The sequence below is a fragment of the Penicillium angulare genome, assembly GCF_028827245.1.
Source record: "Penicillium angulare strain IBT 27051 chromosome Unknown utg000008l_segment0_segment0, whole genome shotgun sequence".
Classification (NCBI taxonomy): Eukaryota; Fungi; Ascomycota; class Eurotiomycetes; order Eurotiales; family Aspergillaceae; genus Penicillium; species Penicillium angulare.
This window is the reverse complement of record NW_026623167.1, coordinates 1,267,719-1,280,509: the sequence shown is the minus strand read 5'-3', so window position 1 is coordinate 1,280,509 and position 12,791 is coordinate 1,267,719. Positions and strand designations below refer to the sequence as shown.

At 47.9% G+C, this 12,791-nt stretch overlaps 5 protein-coding genes across 5 annotated transcripts; 2 read left to right on the top strand and 3 right to left on the bottom strand.

Annotated features, from left to right (window-relative positions):
• Positions 1 to 115: 115 nt before the first annotated feature.
• Positions 116 to 1,742, top strand: N7478_011205 (fungal specific transcription factor domain-containing protein; the record flags this gene model as incomplete). The annotated part of the gene is made up of 4 exons (XM_056927419.1): positions 116 to 158; positions 473 to 950; positions 1,019 to 1,363; positions 1,427 to 1,742. The coding sequence occupies 4 exons, from the start codon at positions 116 to 118 to the stop codon at positions 1,740 to 1,742; spliced, it is 1,182 nt and encodes a 393-aa protein (XP_056774467.1).
• Positions 1,743 to 1,884: 142 nt separating this feature from the next.
• Positions 1,885 to 3,294, bottom strand: N7478_011204 (lipase ROG1 family protein; the record flags this gene model as incomplete). The annotated part of the gene is made up of 2 exons (XM_056927418.1): positions 1,885 to 3,187; positions 3,245 to 3,294. 2 exons carry the CDS (start codon positions 3,292 to 3,294, stop codon positions 1,885 to 1,887), a joined length of 1,353 nt encoding a protein of 450 aa, XP_056774466.1.
• Positions 3,295 to 4,734: 1,440 nt separating this feature from the next.
• N7478_011203 (uncharacterized protein) lies at positions 4,735 to 5,901 on the bottom strand (the record flags this gene model as incomplete). Its single annotated transcript, XM_056927417.1, has 1 exon — positions 4,735 to 5,901. One exon carries the CDS (start codon positions 5,899 to 5,901, stop codon positions 4,735 to 4,737), a length of 1,167 nt encoding a protein of 388 aa, XP_056774465.1.
• Positions 5,902 to 7,441: 1,540 nt separating this feature from the next.
• N7478_011202 (uncharacterized protein) lies at positions 7,442 to 7,714 on the top strand (the record flags this gene model as incomplete). Its single annotated transcript, XM_056927416.1, has 1 exon — positions 7,442 to 7,714. One exon carries the CDS (start codon positions 7,442 to 7,444, stop codon positions 7,712 to 7,714), a length of 273 nt encoding a protein of 90 aa, XP_056774464.1.
• A 1,015-nt stretch (positions 7,715 to 8,729) lies between these two features.
• Positions 8,730 to 12,001, bottom strand: N7478_011201 (putative translation elongation factor eEF-3; the record flags this gene model as incomplete). Its single annotated transcript, XM_056927415.1, has 2 exons — positions 8,730 to 8,815; positions 8,884 to 12,001. 2 exons carry the CDS (start codon positions 11,999 to 12,001, stop codon positions 8,730 to 8,732), a joined length of 3,204 nt encoding a protein of 1,067 aa, XP_056774463.1.
• Positions 12,002 to 12,791: the final 790 nt, after the last annotated feature.

Sequence of the window (12,791 nt, the reverse complement as noted above, 5' to 3'; positions counted from 1 at the left end):
TTCCCCCTTTTCGACAGCTTATGGGTTTGTCATTCTCAGAAAATAGCCTATCTAGCGAATTTAAATAGGTAAGGCTCCGACCTCATTCAACTCCTATCACCCAGCGAAACTCTTAATGGCGTCGGCCGACACCCCGCCGCGCGCGGTCTGCGTCAATTGTAAGCTACGCAAAAAAAAATGCGACAAAGCTCAGCCGCGATGTGGATATTGTGCTCAGTTCGTGATCCTTCTACTTCGCACTAATAGTTGGCAAGAAATAACAAGAAGATCAGGAAAAAGTTAAATTGCTCCTATCAATCAGTGGATACGAAGCATTTAATCGCGCAACCAAGGCCATTCCTAGCTACACCGAGTCCAATTATTCGGTCTTCACTACTTCTCTCTACTTCCTTCTCGGATGTCTTGTCGACAGAGCCCATAACCGTGGACTCAACAATATACCTTCAAATCTTACGAATAATTCGAGCAACAGGCCAATTCGTGGATGACATCAGTGCGCGATACTTTCACGGTGTCCACATTTTTATCCCTATCATCTCACGTCCTCGATTTCATGATCAACTCGTCAACTTCGGTGCACCGCCCCCGACAAGCTTCTCGCTCCTATTACTATGCATGTGTCTCATCACCTACCACCCTGAGTTCACGTCTCAGGATCCCGAGTCTCTCGATATAACAACGCTATACATAACTACTAAGGCGCTCTTCGCGCAGGTCCAAGCATCCAATCCTCCAAGCTTGCATATTATCCAAGCCGGTACGATAATTGCAGCATACGAATATGCAAACAAGAAAATCGCCGAGTCCTTTGCTACGATAAGCACGTGTATTAGAATGGGCTATGCATCTCGACTACACCTTGCAGCTCCAATACCGAACATGGATCATAATTCGTATCAACAAGCAGAAGAGGAAGGAAACACATGGTGGGGCCTAGTAGCCTGCGAAAGGTATGCCAAACAAGCCATTAGAGACAACAGAAAGCACCAAAATAACTAATATCATGATTATGATCCAGGACTATATTCTGTGAACTCGCCCCGTCTAACCAGCCACTCGCAAGTCGAGTTCCCGCAAGAGAAAGCCGACTCCCCACAGAACCGATGCTAGCCATTCCAAATACAATGCCAAATGCTCTTTCTCCAACAGAGTCCGCATCCAACGCAAGTGGATTCGGATGTATAGCGCAGGCTACATGGCTCCTAGATGAACTGTTCAAAACGATAGAGATGTCAGATGCCGACGACCGATTGAACCGCCTCGACGGGCTAGACCATACACTCCGGACAGTCCTAGCCGTTATAATGGATCAATCAGGTGGTGCATGGGGTACATTCTGCACAGCAAACGGGATGATCATCAGGTGAATATGCAATCTTGAGCCTAGCACTATGCCTGAGTATAAATACTAATCTCGATGATGAAGGGGCCTTTTCATCTTGCATTCGGAAATAATAAACCAGGTGTCCCGAATGACTACCTGTAAGCGCAAGTCACCAGATGAATGGATGAAGAGTTCTTATCTTGCGCTGGACTCGTTCACGAAGATGGTACGGGATATTGCGGTGGCACCGAATGAACTCCCATTCTCTGAGATTGATACTTTGCCACCTAGTTGTGCCTTTGTTATACAGGCTACACTACTGCATATCAATGATACCGGGGGCAATTGGAATGGCGTTCGAGAGGAACTTGAAATGGCTAAGGAGAGATTCAATCATCGCTGGGCTGGAGGCAAATGAAATTAAGTCGATAATTTAGATCGGACATCTAGAAAGTCTTACCAAGATTTCCTAGTTGTCTGTATCCAACATAAAATCATCAAATATCCACTACAAGTACACAAAACGCTAGAACGCTTCAAAATTGAATATGCAATCATAGTTATACAATGAACTCATTATCCAACCAGTGTTTCATGACCAGTTTGCCTTCCGCCAGTCCAGGCTTGGTGCTTCGGACGATGATAGCAGCATGACTATGCCGTTTCTTTTGGATATGAACGGGGAACTTTTTGATACCAACCTCGTTGAGCGAGTCGATCATTCTGAATTGGTCCGGTGTCAAGGCAAGCTTCGGAGAGTGTGGCGCTGTCGACGAGTGCCTTCTAGTGGACGAGGATTCGGCCTGTGTATCATCTCCTGCAAAGTTTGGGGTATGGGATCGACCTGCCTTCTCAGGTCCCGAGTCAGAAGCCTCAGTATCGCTGTTTGACAGATAATTTGGTTCCTGGCTAGCATTGACGTTCTCGAAGACCTGCTCCACAACATGCTGAACATCTTGAACCAACACAGGTACTCTATATTTTCCAAAGAGAACACCTCTTTCTCCAGCTTCGTGCATACGAATGCGCCTTGAGCTGCGACACGTCTGGATCCCAGCATTAATCAGGAAGATTAAGCCGGCTAGCGGCAGAAGTATAGCGAGTAGTAATGACAGTGGGATCCAGATAGCGATTGATTTGCACTTTTTCCAGAATCGCGCAGCGAAGGGGCCAGTCTTGCCCTGTATATGAGGTAGCACATATGTGTCAGGGTCGATAATAACATCCTCGTAACCCTCGACATAGTTGATATTCACTTTTTCCAAATCATGGAAAGGATCCACCTTGGAGATAGCAGATGTATAGAAGAGAACTGAGCGATCATTCACAATATTCGCATAGATACTCCTCTGTTGAAACCTCTTCAACCCTTTTATAAAGATACTCTCCGAATCAGCCATGACGCCCAGAAGCGGCCGCCCAGTATCGCGGAATGAATCAATGAGAAACATCTGCCGACCAGACTGCGAGATAGTCCTCGCGCCAAGAGTATTGAAAATATTATCCTTCCACCCCTTTAACGGTGCCCGCACACCAACATGCGGCGTAGCAAAAGTTGTAAAGTTCATAGGTTCCAGTTTGTCGAACCACCCTCGTTCATTCAATAAGCCGATCGCATAGCGCGAAAGCAAACCACCAAGAGAATATCCAACAATACTAATCTTGGTAATCTTCTGACCCTTCTCAGCTAGAGACTCGAGTGTTTCCTCGATCTCATGCACTAATCGTTCTCCTCCAAGCTCGATTCCGTCGTAGGTATAGTTTCCGCTATTGGCTTTCGGGCTGAGGATAAAAAGCTGCTCGTCATATTTGTCTCGTAGCACGGATGCGACGTAGTCGAGGTGTGAAGGCTTTCCCCAGAGTCTGTAGTGCCCAATTAGCATACGACGTCATTGATCTTGGATCTTGGGAGAAACATACCCGTGGACCAACACGCAGAGGTGGGATGCTTGTGTTTTATTTTCTGGCATCGCTATTAGAGATTTGCCATGGAAAGATTGCAGAGGTAAAAATAAAAATAAAAAAGAAGAAAGGGGGCGTGTGTCTTTTCTTGCGCGGGCGCGACTGATCGTCCAACTCCTGTCGTCAGTTATGTCAGTGTGGGGCTTATCGGTGATAAGGGAGTTAGCGCTTGTGAATTTTCATTTAGCTGAGTCTTTCAATGTTAGTATTTCATACCGTCGCAAGTTGTAAATAGGCTATCTATGATCTAAGATTTTAGCGTGAGTATCAACGACTGATATTTTTTGCTGTCTAGTACCGATCTATCTTATATTGGCAGAATCTGCGGCTCTAATATCGAACAGGCAAGATGGCCGAGTTGGTCTAAGGCGTCAGGTTAAGGCCCACCTTGACTATTGTGTTACACAATTTCCTGATCTACGTTTGTAGGCGTGGGTTCAAATCCCACTCTTGTCATTTCTTTTTCGTTTTTTTTTTTCTTCTCTTCTCCTTTTTCACGTCTCTCTTCCTGCTTCTCTGCTATTTTCTTAGTGATTGAGCCCCTCTCCAGTTCTCCAGATGGAAATTGTGCATGCCCCCTCTATCGCCCAGAGGGTGCTCACCAGTCGCATGAAAACTGCACTAATCATTGGATGACTAGGCCAGCTCTTTGGTCCTTGTGATACGGTCGTTATGCATTTCTATGCACCAATTCGAATTCAAAAACATATGTCTTGCTGGTTCATACGGCACTGGTTTCCATATTTCCCATACCATCAGCTTGAACATGGCGAAGATTGACGTGCACCATCATATCTACCCTCCTTAATGCTCAAGGAAGGGGATATCCCGGATAGGATATCCTCAGCTATTTTTTTACTAAAAGTTTCTAGCATTGAAAGAAGCTGGAGGTCATCCATCGGGATGGTGGATTCCATCATGGTCATTGGAAAGAGACCAAGAGATCATAAAAGACATGAGTGCGAGATCCGCAATTCTCTCCATTACCGCGCCAGGTGTAGGAGTTATCAAGGATGCGAAGAAAGCAGCTCTATTGGCTCGAGAATGCAATGAGAGAGAGAGCAATTCAAGTTATGCCCAAGATGCCTTGCCTGGATAAAATGCCGAAGTCTGTGCGTTCGTTCTCCTCCCCGACATTATTCATTTACGGTGCAGTGACGGCCAATCTAAAGGAAGTCGGGTGAATATTCCGAGTCCTGAGGAACTGCATATTGAATATAAGAATCTTTTATACCATAATCTTCTAATATTACTGCTAAGAGCGTAGGCCCTAAAGAAGAACGTAATTTTCTGTAATAGAATTATAGAATATTGATAGAGGTTATAGACACAATGTGTAAAGATAACGCCTTTTGATATGTTGATTGAATAATGATATAACATAATCATAATTTAATAAATATATTCGAAAGCTTTTCTTAAATTATGATAATATTTCCAGCGTACATTCAAGGCTTTGGCCAGCCATCCAGATTACCAAACCACCGCGATCGATAGATCTCATCGCCGATATTGATCTTACGTCTCTTGCCGTGAACGACCAAACTTGTGTGGAAGCCACGAAATTTGGTCCACAATGACTGCACATAGATGAAGCTGCCATCGGGTGCAATATTGAAACTCTTCAGGTCAGACTGAGGCAGTTCTTCCCACTTCCCGTCACCGGTATACCCATGTCGATCATCAGTTGTAACCTCAAACCCTTGTAGATATTTATTGGTAACATTCTCATAATGTTCTGTAAATCGGCCTGACTCGATATCAAAAGCGTGTAGCCCACGGTCTTCCGACACTATAAACTTCCGCTGACCAGGGATGGGCACTAGGTCGTGCAACCCGGCCCACCAGGAATACCCCTTGCCCCATTCTGTTTCGACCCGGTATGCCTCGGGTAGTTTATAGATATAACGATCATCTTTCGATAAGAGACCCGTGCTAGAGTCCCAAGGATATCCAACGATAGTTCCATAAGCAGGGGCTGGATCGGAACCGTCTGCTGCGACATCTGTACCCGCTGCCCACAGCATTTGCCCTTGTTCGTCCCAAATCAAACCATGTATAGCTCTTAGACCAGTGATATTTTGGAGGATTGGAGGGTTTGCCATAAGATTATTGGCAGCGCTCGCATTATAAACAAGAATACCGTCCCAAGCTCGTTGGCCAGTGGTACCTACAGCAAGTAGATTGCCCGGCAGAGGTTCGAGAGTATGCGCGTTCCAAAGATAATCGTTTCTTCTACAAAGCGCAAAAGTTATAAGCTTGTCGGTGGCCGCATTCCTGGGTGTATGGTTCATAACAAGGATAAGATCACTGTACACAGCGCCGACACTGGTGCCGTTGTTCAGATATTTGACTTCGGTAGCATCGTTGGAGTTGGCAAAGAGACATGTATGGACATCGTCAGGAAGCGACTGTGTGACATCATCACGGTGGAAACTCCAGCTCACGGCTCCGTCGCGGTTATGGATCTTTAAAAGAGGTGGGTGACCATAGACGCCGGTAATGATATCTTGCCACGGTCGCCGGAGACGCTCTTGGGGTTGAATAGGGGGTATACAATAGTCGGCAAAAGGTTCAAAAAGACAGAAAATCCATGCTAGAAACCCGCCCAACATAGTCAGATGATATGGCTGACTAGGAGCAGTACCTTTTAAGATAGGGCTTCTCTGATTGAAATGAAAAAGAACGATGAGTATTCCCCGCCCCTGGCAAGGGGCCAGACCGCTAGTAGAGCCGCATCAATTCTTTTACCAAAAGTACCATGACGTACCCAATTTTTCTAGCGCGTTACATGTACTGTATAGTTGAAAGTCAGACGTTCTCCATTCAGACTTATATTGACTACATACAGTAGTATATCATACTATAATAAGATAGCGGATGTCTGATCATTCCACCCCGACGGTCTATCTACCTGCAGTATAACTACATGGAGGAGGTTCGGGACGGGCATGTTTGCATGTTTGAACGTTTGTATAGTTTGACCCACTCTCGGATACAGGCCAATCAGATGATTGGTCTGAAGAGTGGGCATCCGCCTATATATGTAGTAGAGTTTCCCTCTCTCCTTCGCTTCTTCAACGTTGCTATTCGTCGTTTTCGCACCCTTTCTCCATCCTGGTGGAAACGTAGGTACCTTATCACACTACTAATTTAAACAAAAACTGTGGAGGCCTGAAGAGTTCGTTCTCCTATTCTCTATACATCATATATACTATATGTTCAGGACACGCAATCTCCGACTTTGGTCAAGCAAGGCCAGCAGCGGTGAATGGCGCCTAGAATTCCCAGTAAATTGTATTAGAGTCCATAGGGCTGTTTTCAATAAGGCATAAACCTCAAGGTAGAAAAAGTGACTGAAGGCATCTCCCAGTTGCCTGAATAACTTCTGAGATTGTTATCTATACAATAGATCAGTAGTGAAGATATTCGATTTATAGGAATTCCTGTGAGTTGCCTAAATGGTCACCTCTCTTCCAAGGTTCCAACTACTACTATTTATACTTCTTTCACCTTCTCTTTCATCTTCCCTCTTACCATCTTTCTCCACCATCACCACCATCATCTTGTCAAAGGTCTTATCTTCTTTCTCAAATTCGATCTTTCTCTCTTTAAGAAATCATGTCCGTTCTCCTGTCAACCTCAACCTCCGTTGTTGCTTTCACCGCTAACCTTTCCTAGGCTCACCACACCAGTTTGCCAGGCAAGCGAAATGGCAATATCACTGCTCAGCCTTCCACCGGAGCTACGGTTAGAGGTACATAAATACCTCCTGGCCCCCGGCTACTCCCTTAAGGCCTCCTGCCGAGCAATCTCCGCAGACGCCGCAACCTGCCGCGCTTGAGGAACCCCTTTCTGTATAAGCTATATCCACATTATTAGTGCTTTCCCTACCTTCAGTAGACCAGCTTACGCCGACTCCGAGGCTATTTAACTTAAAAGCCTTTTTCCAATCAGAATTTGATCTTTAGTCCTACGTTCCACAAGCACCGTGGAGCACTTACAGAATCGGACTTTAATTCTATTGAACACACACAAAGCTTGCTACCTGTGAACGACTCTCGCTAATACACAAGATCTCTCCATCGATTCGATCGATTCACCGACTATATATCAGCACCTCCTATCCCACCGCAGAATGATGCTTCATCGCAAATGGGCATGACTCCAGACCAAATGCGTCAATTACTACAGGAAACCACCCGCGATACTATAGCTGTGGCTGTACAAAACAGAATTCGCAGCAACCCGGGCCCGCCAGGACCTCCAGGCCCATCTGGTACGCCAGGCGCAGACGGTTTAGATGGCGAACCTGGTCTGAGTGCGACCGGAAGAGCCCCACACTGGAAAACAGAAGACGTTGGTTATTTCACGCCTGATCCCAATTCTGTTGGCCCCGAAAGTGTCACGTACCTCCAGCACGTTTGATTGATTTCCCCAGGCTTCAACATCTGGCCAGTGATAACTCGGCAACCCTGGCTGAAGATAGCATCTGACTTCTTGAAAAGCTCATGGCAGATCGCACCAATCTCCGAAAAATCGAGATAGATACTCATTCTGCAACTGAACTAGAAGAATGTATCGGATAACTTCTTAGTACGAAGGATTGTGAGAAGCATTTGGCCATGATTCATTCTCGGCCCAAATTATACAATTCAATCTCAAGATCACCATCCGGCTTCTGAAGACAGTCACAGGTCAGGGGGCCAGAGAGCAAATCCAAGCTCGTAGCTGGGACAGTAAGGAGGTGGACAGTTTATAAGGGGAGTAGGAGGGCCACAACGTCTATAGGTTTCTTCAAAGGTCTCTTTAAGGGTTTGAATAGATTTTCACATTGAAAGAGGCGGAAGGTGTTCCGAGGTTTCGGAGATGCCCAGATGCTTTTTTTTCGCATTCAATCATACGGTGGACATTTTGAGATTCAGAGTGGGAAGCGTGGTCTTATAGTGAATTTAACGGTTGTATCTAGATGGTTTATTCAGAAGAAATTGAATCTGTACTGATGTACAGTAGACCCAAGACATGTGCTCCTCGCTCCACTCCGCAATAACCTGAGCCTTCCAGTAAGCACTCTAATTTTAAGGATCAATTAATAGGGCAGACGATTGGTTTCTTGCACGGGGCCCACTTCGTACAACACGTGGACAGGATCTGATAATCCTAGAACGTCCGGCATGAGGTCGCTTGCATGCATGCACAACATGAACATGTAACGTAAGTTTAGCTACGGCAGCCTCAGTTTCCCAGATGGCTTTTGTACGAAAACAACTACCATGTCTATATTTAGTGAACTATGAATGGGAAGGAAAGGTGTAAACTTGGAAAAAGTTTATATGTATGAACAGCATGAAATGTATTTTTGTCCTCAGCAAACTATGAAATTCATCAACAAGTCATAAACTCCATGAAAAGACAATTTTATGTCTTATATGTCTAAGATGACTTAGATGTCATCCTCGTCAGAGAAGACCTCCTCACCACGCTTGCGGCGAGCAGCACGCTCCTTCTTCTTCTTGCGAAGCTCAGATCCTGAAAGAATATATGTTAGCAATCGTGTATTATATCAATGGTGTTGTGAATGTTAAGATGTAACTTACCAGTGAGCTTCTTCTTCTTCTCGACGACAATCTTGTTACCCATGGCATCAAACTTGTCCTCCTCATCATCACCCTTAGCGTCCAGACGGGGACCGGAGCCCTGGCCCTGAACCCAGTTGTGACCGGAAGGCTGCATGAGACCGTTGTTGACGGCCCAGACTTCCTCAGTGAGGTTCTCAGTGAACTCACGGGAGTGGGTAATGATAATGACACCACCCTCGAAGGACTTCAGAGCCTTGGAGAGAGCACCAAGGGAGTCACGGTCCAGGTAGTTAGTAGGCTCGTCAAGGACAATGACGTGAGGACGCTGCCAAGAGCAAGCAGCAAGGACGACCTTGACACGCTGACCACCAGACAGACCACGCATACGGGAGTGAGAGACCAGCTCGTTGTCCAGACCGAAGTTGGCGCAGTGCTGCTCAATCTCCTTACGGACCAGAGGACGGAACTGACCGGAGGCAAGGGCCTCCTTCTGGTCAACCTCGGCGACCTGCTTGGAGTGAGACTCCATGATCTCGGAACGGGGCAACCAGGTGTTGTCGGCGGACATGAGAGGAGTCCACTTCTCGGACTTCATGCCGATGTTGTCACCCAGAGACCAAGAGATCTCGTACTCGTAGGTGTTCTTGAACTTACGACGAGAGTGGATACCAATGACACGACGGAGGGTACCCTCGACCTTGTAGATCTTGTCCATGGCCTTCTCATCCTCGTCGGTGACGATCTTGTTGGCACGGTCCATGGTCTCACGGTCCTCACCAGTCTGGAAACGCCACTGGATGTACTCGGAGGGAGTGGAGTTAAGGTGGTTATCAATGTGAGCGAAAGCGTGCTGCTTAATGTAGGCAATACGGATGTTCTCGTGCTGGTAGACGTCACCGGAGGTGGGGATAAGTTCACCAGTCAAGACGTTAACGAGAGTAGACTTTCCGGCACCGTTGGGACCAATGACGGCAATACGGGAACCCAGGGAGACCTGGAAGGTGATGTCGGCAATCTGGGGACGGGGCGTGTTGGGGTATTGGAAGGTCATGTTGTTGACACGGATGATGGCCTTAGACTTGGTCTTGACACCCTCAAGGAAACCGGGCTCGGGGAACTTGAACTCCATGTCGGAGGCACCGAGCTCGTAGTAGGAGCGAGCGGAGGGGACCTTCTTAACGAACTCGCTCAGGGTACCGCGGTAACGCTTGAGCTTGAAGCGCTCGTAGTGGATAACGTGTTGGATAACGTGGTCCAGGAAGCGGGAGTCGTGAGACACCATGATGGAAGTGCAAGGAGAGGTCTTGAGGTAGTTCTCGAGCCACTCGACGTTCTTGACGTCCATGTGGTTAGTGGGCTCATCGAGCAGAAGAATATCGGGCTGCTCGAAGACGGCACGGCACAGAGCGAGCTTCATCTTCCAACCACCGGACAGGGAGGTGATAAGACCATCGAGCTGCTCGGGCTGGAAGCCGAACTCGTTGATCAGCTTGTCACGGACATCAGCCTCAACGGGCTCAAGGCCAACCTCGACAAGCTTCTTCACGGTCCAGCCAATGACAGTCTGCTCAGTGTCGGCGGCGTCGAGGTCGTGCTCGACGTAGACGGTCTTGACTTCATCCTTCTTGGGGAAACCCTCAAGCTGCTCGTTGTTGATAGCACGCATGAGAGTGGTCTTTCCGGAACCGTTGGGACCCAGGAGACCGTAACGCTGACCACGCTTAAGACGCAGGTGAGTCTGGTTAAGCAGAATCTTGGCACCGTAAGCCAGGGAGAAGGTACAGTTGCAAAGATCGACACCCTCCTCCTCGTCGGAGGGGATCTCGTCAGCGGCAGCGGCCTCGGGGGAGGCCTTCTTGCGGAGAGCATCGGCAATAGGCTTAGCCTCCTCCTCGCCAACGATGGCAACGATGTAAGGCAGAGCGTTCTGGGTCCAGATGGTGGAGTCGGAATCCTTCTCGTCAACGAGCTGACCAGCGATGGCAGCAACGTAGTTGATGATGGTCTCGCAAGGGGCGATGCGGGACTCGAACTTGGGCTTGAGGATATCCTTGAGGATAGCGGCAACGGTGGAGATGTCACCAGCGGTGGAGATCTCGGGGATCTTGCCATCCTTGATCTGACCAACACGGGTGATGGTGTCAAGGGCCTGGCGAGTCTTCTCACGGGCCTCGGGGTCGGCAAGGGTGTCGTGGTTCTTGTTCAGGCCGGGCAACATCTTGGGCAAGAAAGGAGCGACGATCTGGGGGTCCTCGACCAGCTTACACATGTTGTCGACAATGACAGCAGACTTACGCTTGATGGCAGTCTCACGCTCAACGAGACCACGGTCCAGAAGGGGAACCATGATAGCGAGGGTAGGACCAGTGACATCGGAAACGAAAGTGGTAGCACCGAGCAAGTGAACGGTCTCGGGGACGTTCTCAGGCTTGGCAATACACTTGATGAGCTCGGGAATGAAACGCTCAATATCCTTGTTGACAATCAGACCGCAAACCTTCTCCATGGTGCCGTAGGCGGCCTTCTTGATATCAGCCTTGGTGTCCCACATGGCCTCAGAGACAACGGGGATAAGGCGGGGGACCTGGTAGGAGAGCTGGGCGGGGGATGAGGCAACCAGGATCTCAAGACAGTCAAGAGCAGTCTTCTTCTCGGTCCACTTCTGGGCGTTGGAGATAGACTCAAGGATAGCAGGGACGATAGCCTTGACGGCGTTACCGTTGATAGCCTGGGTGATAGCGACAGCGGTGGACTCAGCCATCTCGCGGACGGGGGTCATCTTGTCACCAACAGCAGCGAGAACGGGAGCAAGGAGCTCAGCGAGGTGGGGCTCGACACCGGGGGCGATGGTGCCGTGGGAAGCGATGGCGCGGATACCCTCAAGGGCACGCTCACGGGCAGTAGCATCCTTCTTGTTGGCGAGCTGCTTCTTGAAGATCTCGGCGGCCTTGGCGGGGAGAGTCTGCTCGGGGATAGGACCGCTGAAGAGAGTGGCAAGGTTGCCAGAGGCGGCGTTAGCCTCCTCGGGGCTGGTCGAGACGTTGAGGTTCTTGATCAGATCCTCAAGGACAGCGACAGACTGAGCAACCTCCTTGCCAGAAGAGGCAGGAGCTTTTGAAACGTCGGCGGCAGGCATTTTGGGAGGAATTTTGGCGGTTGGGGGGGGGGGAAAACCGGAAATTAAGATAACGAAAGGTTTTTTTTTAAGGGTATCACGATATCGTTTTGTGTGGTCCCAGGCTGTGTCTTCTGTTCAAGACACAACAACGCTCTGTCCAAATTGAGCGAAGGTTCTATCTGTCTATACAGAGAGAATAAAACCAGAAAAAGAAAGCGAGGACAGACCTCAAGAATAAGGATGGAGAATGGAGAGAAGAAAGGAGGGGCGGGTTGAAGGGGGGGCGAGATTATTTATCGTGTGGCCCTTCGCCGCCCAAGGGTGAATCGAAAATTTTTTTTGTTCAGTGCAAATGGTGGATTTGGACTAAGCCTGTTTCGGTGGTGGGCGGTGATGTATGGGGATCCCGATTGGTCGATGGGTGACCTGTGCCCAAATTGCAGTGATCTGATTGGTTCAGACTCTGTTTGAGCGAAAAATCAAATTTGCAAAAAATGAAAATTTCAATTGGGAAGGAGGGGTGACTATCACTATCTATCACCATACTACAGTGGTCACTTAGATATGAGAGGCACTATCTACACAGTACGCAGTATGTAGTATATAGAGTATATAGTATTACTATCAATTGATAGTTATTTCCATAGTTAGTAGGAACACATAGAACCTTGAATGTTCATTTTTGACTTTTTCCTCCTCTGCCTTGATCTATATTTACTACTAGTATTATTTTAATATTTAATTTTATTTAATTATACCTCGCTATCAGCTTGAGAGGCTCGAGGACCCTGTTGTACATTGCACATGC